The following is a 23,798-nucleotide window of genomic DNA, read 5'->3' as shown; positions in this document are numbered from 1 at the left end:
CTTACATGGCATATATCGCTACCATTCAACAAATATCTCTGAAATAATTATTAAAATTTCCAGAAAAATGACAGTAATAAAAAGGGAACTGTCAGACAAAAAGAAACATCAGTAAATCAAAATATGATTATAAAAAGAAATAAGTCAACCATGAAGCTTAATTACACAGAATTACAATTTTTCTCCATATTTTTAGTTTCCATTGTCTTGAGAACTTCTTTTCCTAGAAAACCAAAAATTTTGCAACATTCCTGCTGTCAAGCAAAACTGTCACTGAGTCTATCAATTAACTACTTACTACCGTTTCTCAGGCTTAAACAAGTAACAGAATTTGAGAAAGAGCAGGATTGACTTCTATCCTTTTTAACACTAATTTCAGCCAAAGCACACATTTAGAGAACTGAAACAGAAACAGGAAGACAAAGAAGCCAGAAAGGCTCAGTTTTCCGGTGTTGCTAAAACAAATGATTCTTTCCTGGAAAACTCAACTTAAAAGTACTTATTTGCAGAAGTGATAGATATGCCAAGTTACCTTTACTTACAGAGGTACTGACACCATTGGAATATGTTCCCTTCTCCATGCCTTTGCTGCATGGAAAACAAGTGGTCTTTCATCTGTAGGTCTTTTTTTACTTGTTGCTTTCTTAAAAATCAAACCAACCAACTAAAACAATCCCCAAACTCCAAACAAACGAACCAAAAACATGACACACACAAGAAAAGTAAAACTCTGATACACTACATTTGCTTCAAGCATTGTGGAAGAGCTAAATCTTACTTCAATCCATTCTGAATTTGATCTGAAGCCAAAAGAGAGTTCTATATTATCATGTATCCATGCACTTCACAAGCTGAAATGATTAGTTTATACATTTATGACATTATGATGTCATAGACTCAGTTGAGCTTTTCTATCAACTGATGAAGAAAACAAAGTTATTTTACAGTAATATATAATGAAAACTTTAAGTTTCAGAAAGTTGACTGACTACTGATTTTTTTTCTAGAGCATTTATGTTCAGCTGACAGCAATTAATCTTTAAATTCTGTATGTCAAAACCATAATTAACACAGACTTTCACTGTTAAACAAAGAAATTGTTGTGTGTTCCTCTGGATTATATACAATGCAATTACAGCAAAAAGATTTTTAGGTTTCAAATAGCAAAAATAAGTTTGGTATCAGACCATCAGATTACTTCATTTACAGGCTGGCTTCAACGATGAAGTTCCCAAAATTTCACTTTTATAACACTGGGTAGACAGCTGCTTCTCAATACAAAGAAATAAATGGAATTTCCACAAAAACAAGCTACACAAAACCCCCTTCTAATATACTCATTAAGAGTACCAGGATCTGACAGCATTTATTGGAAGATGGAATATTGAACAATGCAAACACTACTTAACCTCGAAGGACACACGAGCACCCCTTCCACTCTTAGAGCACACAGCCAGCCCCAGCAGCACAAAACTGCTTTAGAAGATGCTGCGTGTATGTGACATACAGGAACTGCATTATACTTCCAGACAACAGCATATATAGTAGGCAAAACACAGTTCATGATCATTTTTTCAAAAGGACAGAAGGAAAACCCTTATTTTGCAAGAATAAGACATCAGACTAACAAAATTATTTTAGCAATGACATGTTTGATAAAAAAATAAACTGTGTATTATCTTTTATTCTAGGATATCAAATGAAGTTGACAGATTATGAAAAGCTGTGTTTTTGTAATATAGATAACCTCAAATAGACTCTGAAAATCTGAACATACATAGCTGAGCAGAGTAAAACCATTAATTTCTCAATTTACTGCTGAGAAAAGCTATTTGCATCTCTTTAAAGTGTTTTCCAAAGAAACAACCTATTCTATAATCTTTATTAAAAAAAGTGAACGAAATAGTACAGTTTAGAAAAGTAAATGTTAAAAAACATATTCAGATTTATAAGAAATAAGGAAGGTGTTTATAGATACCTGGTTTATGCAATTAGCTATTGATTTCTATTAGCTCTTTGCTAATCATTAGCTATCAATTTCTATGAAATTAACCAGCAGCAGAAATAATGATTTGTGATGCTTATAAAAGTGTGAAATTGGAATTATAAAGATAACAGATTTTAAATAAACCTAGTTTAAAAAGCTATGCACTGAAATGCAAAAAATCTTTTAAAGGTCACTACATATGGCTTGAAATGTAGAGAGCATAAACAATTAATTAAATTCTGCCTGCAAATGCAGCTATTATACAACAGAATTAAGTATAAAAATCTAATGTCCTGTTTATTTACATTCATTTGCCATTTGTACAAACCCTGGTTCAGAGTAAAAGTAGGGTATGTTTAAATTTACCCTTGTATATTCACTTACATGGTCTTAGGAAGTTCAAAATCAGAAAGGTCTTCTTGTAAACTTAAGTTACATTTTAATGTACAATATGATAGTTGCCATCTCCAAAACAATGGAATGCAAATGGCTGGATTTTCTCTCTGTCTTCCCATTTCTTTGAAACAGCTGCTCTACAATGCAGAAATGACATCAGCCCACTATAGGATGAGGATGGTCACCTCACAAACAGGAACACAGAGATGTTAAATGCTGTCTTTGCCTCTGTCTTCAACAGCAACAACAGGCTAAGGGGGTCCCCAGTGCCCTGAGCTGGAAGACCATGATTGTGAGAATGATAAATTCTCAGTCAACCTTGAATTAACTCTGTGGGATTTACTGCTCCAGCTGGATCCCTATAAGTCTATGAGGCCTGATGGGATTAATCAGAGAATACTCAACTGTCTAATGTCTCTATACAGCCTCTTTTGATGATTTTAGAGTGCTCTTGGGAAGGTAAGAGGTCCCAGTTGACTGGAAGCCAGCAAATGTTGTCCCAGTTCTTAAGAAGGGCAAGGAGGACCCTGGAAACTACAGGCCTGTCAGTCCCACTTCAGTTACAGGTAAAATTATGAAGACTATTCTGGGAGATAATGAAAAACTCTTGAAGGACAACAAAGTCATCAGTAAGAGCCATCATAGCTTCATGAAGGCAAAGTCCATCTTGTCAAACTTGATTTCCTTAGGTTATAGAGAATGGGGTGATACCAGACTGGCTATTTGTCACTGCAGCACTCTATATTAGGACCAATTCTTCTCAGCATCTTCATAAAAAACTTGGACACAGGACTTGAAGATATATACTAAGTATGTCTGCCAATGACACTAAATTGGGAGGAGCTCCTGACTCCCTCAAAGGCAGAGAGGCCCTGCAGAGGGTCCTAAATGAGAGGGCTGGGCAATTGCCAACTGTATCAAGCTTAACAAGGGCGAGAGTCAGAATCTGCACCTGGAACAAGGTGACTCCCAATGTACAGACAGACTGGGGAATGAGAGGCTGGAAAGCAGTGCCGCAGAAAGGGACCTGGGGGTCTTGGTCAATGTAAAGCTGAACATGAGTCAGCAGTGCCCTGTCAGCCAGGAGGGCCAACCATGTCCGGGGGAGCATCAGGAACAGCACTGACAGCCGGGCAAGGGAGGGGATTGTCCTGCTCTGCTCTGCACTGGGGGGACCTAACTGCAAGTGCTGTGTGCAGTTTTGGGCACTGCAATATAAAAAGACTACATAAAGCTAATAAAGCTATCTAGAAAGAGTTCAAAGGAGGACTACAAAGATGGTGAAATGCCTAGAAGGGGAAGATATGCAAGGAGTGGCTTGTTCAGCCTGGAGAAGAATAGACTGAGAGAAGACCTCACTGCAGTTTCCAGCTTCCTCACATGGGGAAGATGAGGGACAGCTGCTGATCTCTTCTCTCTGGTGACCAGTGACAAGATCCGAGGGAATGGCCTGAAGCTGGGTCAGGAGAGGTTTAGATTGGATATTAGGAAAAGGTTCTTCACCCAGAGGGAGGTTGGGCTCTAGCTCAGGCTCCCCAGGGAAATGGTCATGGCATCAAGCCTGAGAGAGTTCAAGAAGTGTTTGGACAATGCTCTCAGGCACATGGTGTGGTTTTTGGAGCTGACCTGTGCAGGGCCAGGAGCTGGACATCAGTGATGCTTGTGGGCCTCTTCCAATTCAGAACATTCTGTGAATCTATGATTCTATTAAATATACTGTGAAATATTTGAAAGCAAAGAGATAGAAATACTATAGAGCACTCACAGGGTTCTTTAAAAAGCTTGTATAAGCATTAGGATACAAAATACTGTCCTGGCACACAGTTAATGTAGAGAACTGTACAAGGGAGATGCACTGTCCTGACTCTGAATAACTTGCTTCAGTCTTAGTTCTCTCACACTCCCAAATTACAGAAGGAAACTGAGGCTCCAATGTCATGTAGAAACTGTGAACACTAGTGTCCTCCAATTGTCACAGGTCTCCGGGCAGATGGTCTGGTTTTGGCTGGGATAGAGTTAATTTTCTTCTTAGGAGCTAGTATAGTGCTGTGCTTTTTGGATTTAGTATAAGAATCACAGAATATTCTGAGTTGGAAGGGATCCACAAGAATCGTCAAAGTCCACCTGTTAAGTGAATGGAATTCATACGGGGATCAAATCCACAACTTTGGCATTATCAGCACCATGCTCTGACCAGCTGAGCTGACTTGGCCTCAGCAATGCTGATAGAACAATGCTGCTAACACACAGATATTCTGGCTGTTACTAACTTATGTATACCTCAAATCAAGGATTTTTCAGTGTCTGATGCCCTACCAGGGAGGAGCTGCACAAAAAGCTCAAAGGGACCACAGCCATGACAGCCTGACTGAACTGCCCAAAGGGATATTCTACACCACAGAACATTATGCTCAGTATATAAATTGGAGGATTTACCCAGAACAGGGCCAACCAGTGGAGGGGTAACAGTCAGTGTCAGTGCCTCTCTTTTACAGAGAAGCCCTGCTCACAGAGCAGCAAAGATGTTATCTTGCAAACATCTGTGTTTTACAAAAGCAGAGAACTGGAGAGAACTGAAGGAGAGACTGAAAATTCAAGCAGAGGAAAAAAATCTTTCTTAGACTGGTAGCAGTAAATTTCCACAGTGCAACACATACAGTGACAATACAGTATGCCACTGAAAGTCAATTCATCTCTGTATTACATACTACAATGTGCGTACATATATTACATAACACATGAAGCACCAAATCAGCAATGTAGCACCAGTTTAGCACATCACAGGATCACAGCATGAGGGGAACATTTCAGAGCAATCAGACTTCTCTCCATGTAGCACAGAAAAACCTTGGCAGTTACTACATGGGCTTTAGAACAAACCAACCTTGTATTCCTATGGATTTCTGAACAATGTGTTATGTTACTCCCTTTTTTTATTACAACTACAAATGTCTTTCCTGCAATAATTTTAGTTCTCTTTAGTCCAGAATCATGATTCTCCACACCCCATAAGAGAGCTACACTAGGTATAAAAAGAGAGAAGAGAAAGGAAGAAGAAAAATGGGAGATGAGATACAAAGGGTTTAGTAAGTAGAACACCAGGTACCTCTTCTTTCTGCGTGAACAACAGTATAACAACAGGAAGTTCAACCTCCCCAGGCAGCTCTAAGATTCTATGACCTCTCATTCATAAGGAGAAAGGATACTTTCCCTCAATAAGGAAAAGAAAGAAGTTCCTCAAAATTTAATTTTGGATTACTCATACTCCTAATAGTTTGAGATAAATTAATCAAATTGGCTTGAGTCATTTTTAAAGTTCTGAATCACAGACTGGGAAAGGGAAGCCATTAGGTAAATCAAATCTGTGGCCCAAAATTAAAACAAACATTTAAGACAGGGTCAGGAAAAGACTTGCTTAATCCTATCAGTGTACATTAGTATGGTATCTGCTAGTATAATAAAAAAATGTCTTGAAAGCTTTGTGAAGAAAATAAAGAAAATAAAGTTGTGCTGCATGAGAGATAAACTTCATCTAACTCTAATGTGAGAGGCTGTAATATTTCCTGATAATAAGAAATATAATGGAAGATGAACCACTTATGTCTGAAGGGATATGGGAACACTACTCATCCCATAACCTGAACCGAAATGCCCTTCAATATTTTTATATTCTTTTTATAGGTGGTATGACACATCACACAGGAAAAGCCTTGTTTTCTTAACAAGCAGGAGAGCAAAATTTAAGGAAAAGTGCACAGTGATTAAAAAAAAATACTGCTTTCAAATATGTTAAATATTTCATCAGAATAGGAAGCCAGAGGTTTTGTTTGTCTTCTCAAAATTCTATCCACCAAAAAGTCAAAAGCTGAAGAAAGCACAAACTGACTAGAAAGACTAGGAAGCCAAACAAACTGAAATAACACAGTCTTGTGATGGTCACAAGATGTGCAGTCAGCCAGCAGGTTGGCTGTAGATAAGGAAATGACTCTACCTGGAAATGATTCTACAGCTATAATTCAATACATTTAAATCTACCCTAGTAAGTGTCCTTACTACTACAGTGAAGAAGAGCTGTTAAGGCTAAATTTAAGTGCAAACTGAATTTTTCCTTAAGCTTGTACTTAATGCTTCAGTTAAGTGCCATGTTCCCCGCTTTTTATTTTAGCAAAACAATATTTATCACAACTAATAAAGCACTAAAAGGAGAAAATGGAATATATAACAAAAACAGAACATCAATCTAATTGAAATCCCTCAATTCAAAATGTCCACAATGTAGGTTATCTGAAACAATATTATTATGAATATGAGCCTCAAAACATTAACTCCACCATAATTTACCGTGTTTCTGATTGGAATTTTCTTCGGTTCTGTTGGCACATCCTGAGGAACAAATTTCACTGGTTCCTTAATTTGCCTCCTTGATCTTTTGGTCCCATCTGGTAAGGTTTCCATGGCGATATCAGCCTCCATATCACTGCTACCTGCCTGGTCACACTCTGAGCATTGCCTGCAAAGAGGAAGATTTTCTTTTTAAGATTGCAGCCACAAGAGCAGAAAAAGAAACATACTGAAGTGTTTGTGTTTAAGATAAATTCAAAAGTCAAGAAATCAAATGGACATCTAAAACGTACATTTTAAACAACCAAGCAAAACACAAGTAAGATGTTCTTATTTTCCTGACAGTACTTAAATTTGAAAATAATGATTCTGAATGTAGGAATTAATCTTCAAGAAAAATGCCTCCTATTTCATCATTTTCATGCTAAAGCTGCCCACTGATTGCTAATCTATTAATTACTGTAGCTGCTGCTGCTGTTTAATTATAGAATTATACAGTGGTTTGGATTGGAAGAGATCTTAAAGATCATCTAGCTCGCACCCCCCTGGGCATGACCCTGCCATAGGCAGGGGCACCCTCCACTAGACCAGATTGTTTATCTTTACAATGACATGCTGCTGAATTCATTCGAATGAGAGTACACTTTAGTAGCAGGGATTTGGAGGACATGTTTGTTATGAAAATAAATTTTAATATGTATTTCCTAAAGGAGCAGGTTTTAAATCTGAAAAGAATAGCTAAGAGAAAATTACAAGTACAGAAGCTAGAGACATATATTACCAAACTAAATTGAAAAAAAAATGCTTAATGAGTTTCTGAAAAAATACAAAATCACTATCAGAACTTCAAAAATTAAGAGATGCTAAAGTAATGTTATTAACAAGCTCCATAACAGAATTAACAAGATAGGAATTCAACAGGATTTGTTTTAATTTGCAAAAATCATCTTATGCAAAGTCATAAATGTGGATGTTCACTAGAAGTATGTTAATGAAAACATAAAAATTATACTTACTGGAAGAGCCAGTTTTAATTACTTCTCACACTACACTTCTAATTCAAAAAATTCCAAGTCCATTCATATTAAGTCTCATTCACCACTGTTCTCCCATTAAACGTTTTTTTTTAGTAAAAAAACCCAAAAAAACCCACATTCAACATAATCTCCTATTAATTCGCATTAACAGGGATAAACACAATCTAAATGAAAGAGCAAATTTGCTTTGGAAGAAGACAAAGCAAAAAATCCCAAGTATTTAATTATTTAAAGTTAAATTTTAATACACATTTGCAAAGAGAAGACATATCCATCCTGTATAAACAAAAGCAAAGTCAGATACGTGTTGTGTTTAAGCCTATTTGTTCCAATTTACCCAATCAACAGGAATAGTTCCACTTCTTCTCCTATGAATTTCAGTGAGGGCTAACACAATATCAAGTCCATCAACTTTTCATGTTTTCTTATTCTTTCAAAGTAATGCAAGCAGTATAATCTCAGTTCTCTCCTAGCTATACCAAAAGACACTAGGAGTAATCATGGTTTGCTACCATGATTGGTAGGCTACCAAGTGGCTACCAAGTCAGAAGAGAGGGAATCTAGTCATTGATTGGGTAACAGATCAATGTAGCCCTGACTAACTCAAGACCGTCCTCCTTTAACTTTTCCATATGTAAATTTTAGATAGTTGTGGCTACATTATAATGTTACAAAGATTCATCGCCTCCTACCTCAAAAGCACTTAAGACCAGGGTAAATAGGACACATGAAAGTACCTGGAATATTTGCTGGTCTAGAAAAGCAGAAGAACAGGGTAGACTGCAGGAAAGATAACAGTTTCCTTCCTCTCTCATTAAGTATGGAGTCTTTATGAATATCCAAAGCACAAGGAAGTCAGTTTATATACTTTTTCTAATAGTTTTGGGTCAGCATACAGGAGTACAGTCCTGTATTCTTCCTCTTTGTCCTGGTTACAAAGAAAAGGGGGATGGAGTTTTCAGCACTGCTTAATTCCCTACCATGGACATCATCACTGGTGGTGTGGGCTCGGCAGGAAGAGCTCAGCACCAGAAACTGAAGATTTGCCATCTTGCTTGGATCTCTCTGGAGAGACGGTGCTGGGATGAGCCAGCCCCAGCCCACTCTCTGCCACTGCTGGTCCCTTTCTCCATTCCAAACCCCCACCTGAGCTGGTGCAGCTGAAGCGCCGGCTGGAGCCCAAAGCCCTGGCCAGAGCTGGTGGTGTGGTGCCAGTGCCAGCTTCATGGGACAGACACGAGCTGGGCAAAAAACTGCCAAACACAGCCGAGGGCAGTGGTCTGGGAAAAACAGTGGGAAGCACAAGGCCAGCGATCTGGCTTCTGAGTTTCAGCCTAGCTCTTTGCTGGTTTCTTCACACTGGGGCATGGGGACTCAGCCACAAGGGCTCTTCTCAGCTTAAAGCCTTTGTCCAGCAGCACTATTTTTGGGAAACATTTTTGTTTGTTCCCAAAGGTGAATACCCTTTTGTGGGTAAAGCACTCTCTCTCGTGTATACCTTTGGCTATTAATATGGCTGTGGTTATTGTGATTTTAGTAAATCTCTCCCTATTGCTCCTCCATTATCAGAAGGGGTGGGTGAAAAGGGAGTAGCTTTTCTTCTCTGTGCTTGATAAAATGAGCACGCTCCTCTTTACAAACCTTAGTTTGCTACACACAGAGTACCTGTTAACACCTCTACACAGTACTTGTTAACACCTCTAGGCCTTAAGACACTAGAACACAGAAAAATATAAGGTGCAATAGCTTCCACTATGCTACTTTTTACAGTTATATGTTTAGATAAATTTGTGTGAATATACATACACAAATGTATTCGCATGCACTTAGGTAAATAAATGCACACAGACCAAACTACTATTATTTTAAGATTTGATGGAGAAAGGCACTCCAATGACGAAGGAGAGAGAAGCTTTAAGTAACAATATTGCCTCAAAATCTTGCATATCTGCTTAGCTATAAGTTACTTTGAGTTCTTTATTTTTATAAGATGCATTGTTCTTAAAGTTGTTCAACCCAAAGCTTTAAGGTGAATTTCTACTTAGTAAGCTTGAGAGAGCACAGCCCTCCATAACACTGCAGTATCAGTCATGTCATTAATTTATGCACTGGAAAGCACATATGAAAGTAATTACTGTGATCTGCTTATGCAGATGTAAGCAATACCTATGAAAATGTTCAAAATTTCTATGAGTAGCTCTTACAAAGCATTTATTTTTCCCATTATTATGTTAAAAATCTGTGCTATGTATAAATTATAGAAAAAGCTTCCTTAACTTAAGAGCTGCACTAAAATGATACTTTCATAAGAGAAACACATAGTCACAGGGTTTTACAATGATATCTGGAGTTGGGAATCCAGTTTCTTGGACCTACCACCCTGCAGGTAAGATTTAAATAATTCCTGTTCTTTATCTCTCTGTTATTACAAGGGGAAGATGCCATTTTTCTTGTAATGTTCAAACAGTCCTACAGAAAATGTCCATGCAGATCACTGAAGTCCTGAAGTTCCACTATTATGCTATTTAAATATATATGTGCTCTGAAACAGGTTATACAAGTGTGAAATTGAAATTACAAAAAACATAGATCTAGAAAAGAAAAGCAAAATCATACTATGATGGGGTTGAGGGTATTGTTTGAATCACAAAACAAAACTTTACAAATATATCACAGACAAAGGGGGAAAGGAGTTATAAACATGAACTTACAAGCAACTTCTTGATTTACCACAATAGACTCTACTATCATAATCAACCATGTCCCATCATCCCAACTACAAAACAGGCAAGCTTCAACTACAAAGCAGTAATCAACCATGTCCCATCATCCCAACTACAAAACAGGCAAGCTTCAACTACAAAGCAGTTTGGCTGTTAGCTCCCATAGCATCACAGAAAAGCTATTACAGACACACACTCCTCTGACCTGGAAACAATCTCTTTTCAGCTCTTCTTATAGTTTATTTCAATACGATTCTTGAATTTAAAGTACTTTTCTCATCCTGCTGCTTATTCCCAATATAGTCATAGAAAACAACCATATGACTTCTTTTTGGCTATGCCACAGTCATGCTCACTTAATTTCAGCTCTTCAAGGACAAGCAGTCAACAGAGAACGTGTCACAGCAGGTCACTTTTAGAACTACTGCAACAATCTTCGACTCCATATAAATTAGCAAGCATTACTAATCAGTATAAGCAAAATAACAGGAGAAATGGTACCAAATATTCAACTTTCAGTATACAGGTTCTGCTTTTAGTCTAGACTTCCCTAATCTAGACGCACAGAAAAAATCAGTAGCAGGCAATAATATGCCTATTTCCAAAATGAGCCAACTGCTAAAATTACTGCAAGTTTTTGTTCCATCAAGAAATCTCAGCACTGATTTGAAATTTCTTAATCATACAGAAAGTCTTTGATTAAGCACTAACAACCTACAGAAGAAAAAAGAAATTGCGTGATTTTGCTGTGTTCTCAATCTAACTTGGTACAAGAATCAGAGATAATCTCCCACATCACAAACATCTTGTCAACTCAGTAGCATTGAGTTTGGAAAGAGTGATTTCAAATTGCTTAGGAAATACCATTACAGTGCTTCCAGAAAATAGTTAATTTTAAACAATGTTTAAAAAGGAAAACAAGAGGGGCCTATTTTCCTAAGGAAGACACAGGTCTCACAGACATGCTCTCTGACAAATCACCTCTCACAATGTTTACAAGAATTAAGCTACTGTGAATTTGAGACACATGGACCACAGCTTTAAGATGACACCTATGCTCTATAAATCACACTGTAAATGATGTGCTGGAGGTGGAAAAAAAACAGGGCTGCTTTTATTCTGGAGATAAAAGACAGTATACACGAACCTAATACAGTTGTCAAAAAACTTCAAAGAGCACTTTACAGAGTGTAAATTTACAGAGTTTTTTTTTAAACTCTGTAAAAAAAAGAAAATTTGCCATTTGCAAGAACCCAAACATCCTTCAATTAGGACAAGTGACAAATACATAAAAATGCATATGTCATATTCCACTCATGTTTGTGTAAGTTAATAATTTTATATTATTATCCAGTGACTCAGGATGAAAAAACATTTGAAGAAGTGCTGGATCAGTACTGAATGAATGAGGTCAGGAATATGAATGAATGTCCAGATCCTGCATGAGTGTTCATGGAACTACTTGTCAGGAACTCTACAGCTCATTCTGTCCTGTGGCAAATACTCCCCACAGCAGTTACCAGTGAAATAACTTGGCCTTCTAGAGCAAAAATAAAACAAACTAAGCTTAATGCAACCATCAGTCCTTGTTTTGTCCATCTCAGTCCCCAGTATTTCATATGCTACCGAAAGTTATCACTGTTTTTCAGCAATCTCATTCCAATAGAAGAAGCTAATCCTTGTTGGTAGCTACCAAGTATTTTCTTAATGAAAAATTCAGTATTTTACAATTAGATTTTGATCCATTATATTGTCTGCCAACACTTCTGCATTGCATTAGTACCAGTTAAGATCATTCTCTACCAGGAAAATACATCCAGAATGGCCAAGAGCATAAAAGCACACAAGCTGTCAGCAAGAATGATAAGACTTAGTATTATGATAGCATATTAATCAAAATAATATTCAATTGTTTAATCAATAGGATTTCTAAGAAATTGAAAATTGCAAATTTTTAAATGGAAGTAAACCCAGCATTTCATTGTATGGTTAAAATTTCTGCTCAAGGAGTTGAACTCAATTCTTCAAACTCAGGATATTCTATGATTCTACTTTGAAAGCACAGCATCAAAGCAGGCATAAATTAATGCTTTAATGTATTATTACATAAAATAGCTCCTATGCTCTTCACCTCAAATCCATCTGAAATGAGGACAGGCTTTGAACTTACCATGGTACAAACTGATGTGTAAGATGTTATAACTGTTACCTTGAAGAAAACTGTCTAGCTGCCGAACAAGGAAAATTCTTTGTGTCAAGTGTTTGAAATCAGTTAAACCAGTAAGCTGTGAAACACGGGTGCCCACCAGGTCTAAATTCTTACTATGCTTTCACTAAGACTAAAACTGTTAACTCATTTTAAATTTTAGAAACACTGAGAAAACAAAATATAATTTGTGCTTTCTTCAACAAATTAGCTTTTAAATACATAATATATTTATTTTTTTCTCCTACCATTAACATATAATACTGGATTTAATTTAACAATTTCAAACCCCTTTCTGGTAAACTGTAATTTAAACTATTAAATGCTGAGCATGAAATGGACAAAAAGTATAACTACAAATTAGTCTATGTAGTACCACACACAAAACCTGAATCACATGGCATCCTCAAACACAATATAAAAGATGAAGTTTATGGAATAAACTCATGTTAAAGTACTCGTTATTTAAATAAACATATATTGGTAAAGTCCATGACTGTAATCATAAAATTTTTTGCAAGGGTTCAAGTTTGCTATTCTGCATAAATTATTAGCAGTGATAATGGAACAGAAAGAAAAAAAACCCAAGAAAATTATTTTTAATTGTTTTCTGATTACTATTTTTAAAAGGAACTAAACTCAATGTTTTTAATCACTCTTAAATAAAGTCTTTCAACCTGCCTAGTATTTCAAGGAATTTCGCACTATATTGATTTTATTTTTATGCTATGTTCCTATTACATCCTATACAAACATCCTATTACATCTTGTACAAGCCTAGTGTTTCAAGGAATTTCCCATTATACCAATTTTCTTTTATTTTTGGGCTTTGTTCCTATAACATCCTATACAAATATCTGAAAAGTACATGGCCCCCATCTAAAAAAATGCACTTTTCTTCATATCTTAATCAAAAGATTAAAATTGTATTCAAAACAGCAGGGGAGGAAAAACCTGCTGAACTCAAACTTGGATTAAGGGTCTCTTCTATATGCTCTCTACTGATCCTGAAAAGAATACATAAAGGAATGTTCAATGATGAAAAGAATGCAATCAATGCAGCTCAATTTGTCTGCTATCATCTCACACTCCAGAATATGCCTGAGCTAATTAGAAGTAAAAGCCAAGTTTGTGATCTAAGATTTAACTGAAGCATGAAATCCACAACAAAGCTAAGTTATAGCTTTGAAATGAAAGAGCTTTACTACCTAACCTGACCTATCCTGCCTTTAACACCTACTGAGAATTAGTCTTACATCTTTTGGACTAATAGCTTTTAGTGAGCCTTTTCAACTTTGTTAAAAAGCAGAACAAAAATCAAATCTCCTGTGTAAATGAAGAAGCTATCTAAAAATTATTAAAAAAAAAAAAAAAAAAAAAAAGCTTCTACATAAAATAACTACTTGGCAAATTTGACCAAAGAGATCAAAAGTCTAAAGTCTAACAACACACTACATTAATTAATTAAAGGAAAATTAGGTTCAGGAAAGTATTAGTGATGGTGAGAACCTTTTTGAGATTTTCACCTTTTAACTGAAATCTCTATTAATTTACTAAGCAAATTTACTGAGGTAAATCCAGGTTTTGTCACATTAAAGATATAAGAAAGAGAGGCCTCCCATTTCATGTACTGGCCAACTTGTTCTGCACATAACCTTCAAAACTAACCAAAAAGATGGCTGAAGTAAATGTTTTACGCAAGTTCTTTAATAAAAAATGTAGAGATATATGAAGAATAACAGAAACTAATATTTTTCTGTTAAAACAGTTTTACCGTATTTTTAGAAGCAATTCTTAAGACTATTCTGATTTGGTACCGTAACATTCAGACAAGATGATGAATGACTCCTCGAGATGCTAGACTCTAACTTCTTGCCAGCTACAAACTGTTCCTGAGTTTGTTCTAATGCATTTCAGAGCAGTTTAAACATGCAGACTGCTAACACTACAGAGCAGAACAAGCTAATTTTACGAGTTTGGAAATCAGAATCTCTGACACCTTATCATTTCTCCATTGTACAACTTAGGTTTTGTTCTGCTCCACAAGCATGAAAGAACTTTAATTCAAGGAAATGTAACTGCAATAAGTACAGTCATGAACATACTTCTGCCATTGTACATTTGAGTCCTAAGACAGCAGTAAACCCAATACTTCCCATATTGCAATAAACAGAGATACTACTTGCAAGTTTATTTAAAAATATTACAAGTATTTGCCTGAAGATACGAACAGAGTCGCTTATCTGAGTCCTAATATAAACAGAAAACCAAGTCTTTCATTTCCCAAAAGTATTAGCCTATAATTTCCTGCCGCTATTATATTGCGGCAATAACAATCACAGATGAATTCAAAACCCAAGAAAATTACAGCTATAACCTATTTTTACACAGTGGCTAATAAAGAGAAAATCTTTACAACTTCTTTTTTTTAACCTTGAAACATCACTGCTAATAACCTGAAAATAAAAAAAAACTGCTCCAAGTGCTTTAAAGCAATGTCTAATCCACTCAGAATTTGCAAGTCCGTTCACATTTACATCCTACTTTAAGTACAGAGACAGCACAGGACAACTCATTAACTGTGTTCTTACCAGTAACTGTTCTTGGTCTTCCTTGGCATCCTTGTAAGAGGTGGATCCAGGCAACCAAGATGATAATGGAGTTTACAAGTGTCACAAAGTAGTAGTAGGTGTTGATCATGGTTCTTCTTGCAAATGCCACAACTTTTCATGTAGCAGAAAAGCATTTTAATTACAGACTCATAAAGAATAAACAATACACCCCAGCACATCCCCCAGTTTCAATATAAACATGGCAACTTCAATTTGAATGTATCATTTAAGTACATAATTACTTTTTGGAGTAATTATGGACTAATTTTGGAGGAGAATTTTTTAAGAACCTTCTATCTATGTACAGTAGAAGTGTAAAAGGCTCCTAGCAAAAAATGGCTTTCAATTAAATTTTTGAGGACTTCTAACAAGTTAGTAATCTCTCAATACTTCAACAAAATATACCAGTGGCAAGTGGAAAAAAAATACAACAAATGCTTAAATAGAAAATTATGCTGCTAATATCAACCTTCATCAACCCCATGCTTATGCAGGTTAACCACCTTGAAATAGGTGTATGCTGCTGCTATATTGGGCAATGCAACTCATTAGAAATTACACTTCCTTTTTACTATTATTTTAGTGGAATTGAGATTTGTTATTCTGAAGACAGGTGTTCACTGATTGCACTATAACATGGGAGGAACTGATTGCATTTGAATGAAACAGAAATAGTGAAGCATGACTCCAATTATTTGTGCACATCAGATCCTCAGCCCACTGCTACGTTTGCAAGATTTCTTCCTCTTGCAGCATTAAAACTAACTTTTGCTTGTGTAAATCATCCTCTTCCCTTAGCCTTCTAGCTGAGCAAGACACTACTTGCTGTGGCTGCATGCTGCTCTCTAGATAAGCAATAGAACACGTCACTGCTCGGCTGTAGTGACAAAAGAAAATCCTAGATGATGTGCATGTATTTTGCACAGTCACAGTCTGGAATCCTAGTCTGTGTCCCACTATTATGCTTAATAAAAACCCAGTCAGTAGCTTCACAGCTTATGGAAGAGGGGAAAAGGTGAAACTATGATAGAGTAAGTGAATACATTTCATAGTCTTGGGAATTATTAAAAATAGAAGTAGGGAAATTTAGCATGAGCAAAAAGTGAGAATTCTTATATGACAAATGTTTTGTGCATCCAGGAATAGTGACTGAACAGCATCATCACTTTTCTCAAAATCATCCACTGAGATGACTGAATTCAAAGAACAAAGTGACCAGTTAGTTTTTAGACCAAAAACACAAAGGACCCTTCTACTTCAGATGCAACAAGTTAGCTTTGTCCTTAGAGCACTGCAGTCAAATTAACAAAAACACCCAAACTTTACTCGTGTGGTAGGGTGAAGAACTGATTACTATTCAACTTAGCGTTCAAAAATAAGTAAAACATATAGACAACTTTAAAGCATTTTTTTAAATTAAAAACTGAAACAATTTTCTCAGAACACTTTTTGCAAACTATAAATTACTAGATACTGTATCTATTTGGTCAAAATTTAATTACTTGCCTATAAAGTACTGCCGGAAGTGTAGATGCCTTTTGTGCTCCTCCTTCCTTTTTACTTGGTTTCCTTTCCTTAGGAGCCCGTAAGATTGCTGGTATGTTCAATTTCTATTGGATTGGAAGAAATGCAGTACACATGAGTCATGACACTTTTAAGAATATTCCTCTAATCTCAATGCATGAATAACAAGAAACATAATGAGTGGGATATGCTATTTTACAGAATACACATTTATCCCAGTATGATTCTGTAATATAAAGTCATCTTGCAGTCATGTTTTCAATTCAGTAAGAAGCATACAGAAAGACTAGGTCTTAGAATTTTTCTTCAAGCTTTCAATATAGGGAAGGATAAGGATGCATTTCTCTAGGAAGCTGAAACAAGCAAAAGCAGATTCATGGAAGTGACAGAATACTGAGGCAGTTTATTTTCCCCAGCATCGCAGCTACACTGGTGCTCGACAGGTTAATTAGAAAAATTATCTTATTGGACCAAGCCTTTCACAAAGCAGACCAGACTCTCGTTGGGTTTCTACTATCTGCAGTATGCTGGCTTTTCAGACAGCAACCATCTATCAAAGTCATTTCTCAACAGCCCCATGGGTCTGCATCTGTTCAACCAACTGGAAAAAAATGTCATGCAAGCTGTGTAAATGAATTCTACTCAGCTTTTTTTTTTTTTTTTTTTCAAATTGAGTAACATTTGCATCAGGAAATACATTTACGGATACTTACTCAAAGGAAGGAAAATTAGTCTTGGTTTAAAAGATATGTTATGCAAGAATTCTTCTTTGCAAGTAGGAGAGGTAGGCAGACAAACGGAACTAGTAAAAGGCTGCATATCTTAGGAACTATTACACCATGAAGTGTAAGGGTCATTTTCAGAACAGCAGCACAAACCCAGCAGTAACAAAGGGCATGCCAAAATTGTGGATAATTCTATGTCTGCATTTCCACAGTGAACAGTTTCTTCAATCTTAAATCATAACTGGAAATCATGGCAATCTCCCTCTCACATCCAAAATGTCCATTGACATTTAATTCTTCTGACATAAAACATAAATGAAAACACTGCAAAAATCTTCACTTCCCTTTTTTCCCTTATCAATGGGAACAAAGGTAATTGCTGGCAACAAGAAGTAACCGAAATCTTCTGTTGTCCTAGATATTTATATTCATTTGATCAAAAGATTCTCCTCTGTCTAGATACACACCATCACGTACACACCATATTTAAAAGGATTTTTATCTTATAAAAGCCATTAAGAGTTAACTTATCATTTGAAGCCTACAGTAACTAAAGACAACTGGAGACAAAAACAGTAGGATTAACTCATGCTTCATGCTACGGTTCATCACAAATGACAGGTCAATCACTTATACCAAAGGAAAGAATTTCACAAACAAGAACAGTATTACAACAGCAAAATTAAGCTACACGTTCCCAGTTGCAGAAGTCTAGGTACTTCAATTGGGAAGCATTATTCCCTGAGTAAAGCCTGGGTCTGATCAAATCAAATCAATTAATTCAGCCACAGAAGTGGCAAACAGAAACAAAAAGGCCTGTTCTTGGAAAACCTGTTCTGCTTGCTTTTTTCTGCAAAGGGGACAAGGAACCAACCTACCTGTCCAATGATCCTACCCAGCAGAGCCCAAATGCCTTGCCCTTCATTTCGCAGTTTTCCATTCATATTTTGTAGCTCTTCCAAGGACTCACACAGCTGAACAGTTAAAGAAAAAAAAAAATAGGCAACAGGAAGGAAAATCCATTCAGAGTTATCAAATAAAATTTACTCAATCTCTTACTTACCGAGGGCGCATTAATTTATTGTGGGATTAGAAAAACAATGAAACTCATATCGATATAGCTGAGATCAGTACAATCATTCAGTAATTTAATAGAAGTGAAGCAAAACCCCAAAGCAACCACTTGTTTTGTAAAGACCTGCAGTATTTCAGCATGGAAATAAGGTTTCATAAAGTCAAATGGAAAGCAAAACTAAAATACAGCAGCATCTTATATGTGCTGTCCACACTACTGAGGCAGCAAGATTATAACAAGTGAACATATAAATGAATTAAAACTCTCTTTTGCCACATTCACACCCACAGAAAGAGAAAAATTAAAACTAAAGGCTGCAAGCAAAAAAAGGATTTTTTTTTTCTTCTGGAAGTATCTGTTAGGTTTTGTAATTTGGGAGGTAACTATTAATTTGATTAAAAGCCCCAGGCACAATTTCCTCTCCCTTTATCACCTCTGGGCAGTTCAAAGGGATTTGCTGCTACATTTTCCACATGTTCTCACTTAAAACACACACACCAAACAATTTAGGAATTAATAGCAACACCCTTTTTTGTCATCATTAACTATCACTTAATAAGCTATTGAATTCAGCAGGAATTGCAGCATGTCATCTGTCACAAAACATACAGCAAGTATATCTATGTTTCAATAAATAAAAAGTAAAGTAAATATTTCTTTTGAAAAATTGCAAAACGTTCTTTTTAAATCATAATGTTGACTTATTAAAAAATTAGCAACATTTTGGGGGAGCAAAGCCATAATTTATAAGCATCAAATTTGTTTACCCTAAAAAGCATGCAGAGGACACTGTGGAGGTGTGAATACTGATTATTTCTGTCTGAAAAATTAGACAAGTCATTAAACCTAAGCCCAACTGGAGTTGTAGTTGACACAAATAAATAACTAACATTCTTGAGTATTGTAGATTGCTAGTTATGAAGAGGAGCTCCAAACAAAGAATCATGCAGATCCAAACAGGTCTTTGTGTAATTTGTTACTGGAGCTCTCAGTAGGGTCAGTTAAAGAACTTGTGTCCAGTCAATATATCATATTTTAGAAGTTGATATTACTTGTATGGGAGAAGACAGACTACCGAATATTTTTAAAATAAGAAATATGTTTTTAATTATTACTTTTAAAAGATCAATATTTCGCATCTTTCATTTTCATCTGAATTCTTTTCCATGGAAAGAAAGATTCTATCAAAGTTAATAGCAGCAATACTAAAATGGCATAAGGGTTTATCACCCCTTCTTCTTTACCTTATTATACTCCACATGAAGCTTTTCTTGCTCATTTTCTAACTTATCTTTGATATTCTTCTGTTCAGCCATATTCTCCTGGATTTGAATCATACGCATATTTCTCTCTATTTAAAAGAAAACCACATCATTTCCTATTCTTGAATATACATTTCCAAGTTTTATGCACTAAAAAAAGTGAAGCAATATAAAGTAAAAAACTCTAACAATACAAAGACACAAAACTATGGCCCATAGGTTTAATACACAGACCGAGCAGAATGAACAGTCATAACATTTGTATTCTGCTGCATAAATATTGTAGTTGTCTGAATGACAAACTTTGATCAGATCTAGCAGTCAAAAAGTTATGCTATTCCACATAGACATGGGTGAGAATTTAAGGAAAAAATATTATACCAAATAATATTATTAAAAATATACCAAAAAATACTATACCAAAGAACTACACCAAAAGTTACCTATTCCCTTCTTAAAGACAGTTTAGTCTCCTGTTTATATTTGAAGGATTTTTAGCTTTTCTGCTGTCTCTTTAAAAAAAAACTTCCTGTGTAAACAGAGACTCCAAGCACTAATACACCTGACCTAAAATGAAGTCATAATCCACATTTATCTACTATAAACAATTCAATACAACAAAAATAAAAAGCCAATGAAAAAGCACAGCACAATGCAGCAAAGTGATACCTTTTCACTGAGCAAAGTAACCCATTTTCACCCTTACCAAGGTAATAATTCACAAAGTCAGCAGTGAGAGCTGGTTGTTTATGTTTTCTCCTTCCATCAACACTGGAACTGGTATCTGAAGTATCCACTGGGAAGATGTCTGTGCTGATTCCCATCAGTTCTGCCTTGCGCATGAGCTTGCGGATGGCGGAGGCGCTGCTGGTCAGCGGCCGCGGCAGCTTCTCCCGGGGCACCCAGGCCTGGGGCCGGGTGGTGCGCGCCAGCTCCGCCTTGGCTCGGTACTGCTGGAGCCTGGCATTGATTCGAGCCTGCAGTGAACAATTCCACAAATTAAAAACATCAAGGAACAATTCAAAATTAGTTCTGAGTTATAATATGGAACACATCTTTTTATTTTTATCTTGCTTTTTATTTTCATTTTAAAAGCTGCACAATCTGATCAATGCCATTTGCACTCTGGAACTGCACAACTCAAGAAACAGAGGTTGATTCAGACATACTTCAAAGTGCACAAACAAACAACATTATTCTTTCACCAGGTTTTGGAGCCACATGCACACTTCTTGATGAGATTTCCCCATTGATGAAAGCAACAGATGACTGCTGGCTTTGAGACAACCCCTTCTAATAATGCTAATTTGATGGGACTGTGAAAATTCACTACTGGTAGAAGCTTTGGTTGACCTACCATATGCATTTAGATACACATTAAATTGGTATTTATGTGAGCGACAAAACTTGATGAAGAGCTTTTTTACCATATTTGACATAGTTTCGTAGGAATTCCTTTCTCAACGCCACTTCTCCTTATAAATGTTAAACTTGCTGATTATAATTTGTCAAGAACACAACCCAAACAGAAGTGAAGCAGACAAGAGAAGCTCACAATATATATTGTTGATGGCATCTGTATATTTGTGACCATCTGGGAGATCTACCCCAGAAGATCAAGCTGTTACTGACAGTTGGAAAACACTGTCTTGAGGGAACTCTATGAAGTGGCAATTCTGGCAGCAACTGACATCAACATACAAACCTTCAGAGGCAAAACTCCATCTGACTATCGGTTAGAAGCTGTTTACTTGCCCGCACAAAGAAGAAACTAAACTAATGTGACTGCCCCACCATATGGTGTAAGATACTCCCGAGACAAAAGCAAAAGGTATGCATATACATACACACTATGGTTAAGGAACATCTCTGATTTCAAACACAATCATTGAAGGTAGTACTGCAAACAGTTTAACACATTACCTTACTAGATCTTGAACATTAATGATCAAGAAACAAAGCAAATGTAGGTTACAGGTCTGACCTCAATGGCTTTTTTCTTGGGCCCACAGCAGCAGGCAACAGGTCCACCTACAGCCACTGCCATACAATACCAAAGCCACCAACAGTAAAAACATGGTTGTACAACATGTATGCAACTTATCATACTTGTATCAAGGTGTCTATGACACTGTGTCAAGTAACTCCACCTGCAGGTTTCAGCAGTCATTCTTTCAGTTTCCAAAAATTTAATCTAAATTATTTAGATTAAAAAATTGCAGAGTCTTGGTTTGGGGAAGAGAGAGAAAGTGAAATATTTATCAGCATTATCAGTGGTGCACAATACATGCCTGAAAACAGAGCCAGTAAGCCCTGCTGGATCCAAACTGATATTGCACAACCAGCTCTTACCATTATTTTGGGCAGTATTCATATTATTGTAGTGTCTCCACTACACAGATGCATTTCACATAACTGAAAGCTGAGTATATTCAGCAAGAATTGTGAAATCAGTTTTAAGTCAAGCTACATGAAGCTTAATATTCCAAATAATATTTCATTCAAAATTTTGCTATGGTATGAGTTTGCTCATGCTCATTCTCAATAGCATAGCTCATTTTAAATTAATATTCTCATACTCAGAAATTTCTAAAGAACTGGAAAGGCAAGATTTTTTTTAAATAAAAAGTTTGATTATATGAAACAATATTTTCTTATCATTACACTACAATTCTCAATTCAGAAAAAAAGCAAATAGTCCTCTCCCATAAATGATTTCCATTTTTTACAGCATCTGCTACTTTCTACAAATGAACCAGACAGGTTTCATTCAAGTAACAAGCTGCTTTTCTGCACACGTGTGATTTTTCCATGGAATGCAGTTCAGTCTAAGCAGTGAAGCAAACTATGCTAGAAACTCCTCAGAATCAGAAAAAAAAAGGATACACATTGAAACATGAAAACATGAAAGTATGCAGATTCCCTCAGAGGGACTGAAACCTCTGTATCAACAGGACATTTATCAGTTGAGCTTCTGCAGTAACTAACATTTTAAAATGGATCTGTCAGTACACAAGGATATAGACTTGCCTAAGGCTTTCAGACAACTCCCACGCAATAGCACAGACTCACTTCTTTGCATACATAATTTTTTCCTAGGAAATCTTTACTATGAAAACACCTGTCACACAGAATTCCACTTAGACCTACAAAATTGGAAATTTAGATAGAAATAGAAATATGCCCAATTTTTTTCTGGCTTTTTGAAGAAAATGTTAAACAAAATCTAGGAATCACAATGAAAAAGTAATTACCAACTTTTTACCTCAAAATCAAAGCACTATTTTTCAATTCAGACAAGCACAGATACTTGATATTTATTGAAATAGATATATAATATATATGAAATATAACTATATCCTATATAGAAAGAATTGTCCTTAGAGACCAAACCCTACAAACAGTTCAGTGTGCTTTTAAATGACCATGCACTATCAATATATTTCACATTTAATTTTCTACTATAATAACATTTTTACCTTCTCTTAATTTCTGTCTTGTTTAACATGAATGATTAATACAGAGGCATTTGTGTCATGAATTCAAATACCTGAGCTTCTGGTGAAAGCTGCTTTTCTCTTTCCTGTAAGGACATTTTACAGTAAGATTGTAAAGCCAAGTAGTTCTTCCGCTTCCATTTTCTGTCTAACCTGTCCGCATGCTGTTTACAATAAGCAAAAAAAGGGTCAGCTATATCCTGTTTCAGAAAAAACAAAGGGGAAGGAACGAAAATAGAGTGAGACATAAAGTAAGGCCAAAGGGCTCTGAACAGCACAAACATTCTGGCAATCAGTTCACGTTCCAACAGGCGTGTTTCTAAAAACAACTAAAAACCATGTTTCTAAATCAATTTTGTCATGTTGATGTAATTTACAATATAAGGCATTTTTCCATTGTTTTCATTGCGTGA

At 36.0% G+C, this 23,798-nt stretch overlaps 1 protein-coding gene across 6 annotated transcripts in view; it reads right to left on the bottom strand.

Moving 5' to 3' along the window:
- Positions 1-23,798, bottom strand: part of PHF14 (PHD finger protein 14) — a gene marked incomplete at its 5' end in the record, with an annotated part of 163,155 nt that overhangs the window by 102,407 nt on the left and 36,950 nt on the right. For 5 of the 6 annotated variants that reach the window (XM_083881182.1, XM_083881180.1, XM_083881178.1 and 2 more), the window contains 7 exons: positions 6,725-6,893; positions 15,282-15,413; positions 16,809-16,912; positions 18,430-18,525; positions 19,871-19,977; positions 20,595-20,865; positions 23,439-23,585. In XM_083881182.1, coding sequence (XP_083737308.1) covers positions 6,725-6,893; positions 15,282-15,413; positions 16,809-16,912; positions 18,430-18,525; positions 19,871-19,977; positions 20,595-20,865; positions 23,439-23,585 — 1,026 coding nt within the window. The remainder of the gene's footprint in view (positions 1-6,724; positions 6,894-15,281; positions 15,414-16,808; positions 16,913-18,429; positions 18,526-19,870; positions 19,978-20,594; positions 20,866-23,438; positions 23,586-23,798) is intronic. The other variant, XM_083881179.1, reaches the window with a different exon arrangement.

Source organism: Zosterops lateralis (genome assembly GCF_965231275.1).
Source record: "Zosterops lateralis genome assembly, chromosome: 1".
Classification (NCBI taxonomy): Eukaryota; Metazoa; Chordata; class Aves; order Passeriformes; family Zosteropidae; genus Zosterops; species Zosterops lateralis.
Note: the sequence above shows the minus strand (reverse complement) of the source record. Positions and strands in the feature narration are given on the sequence as shown.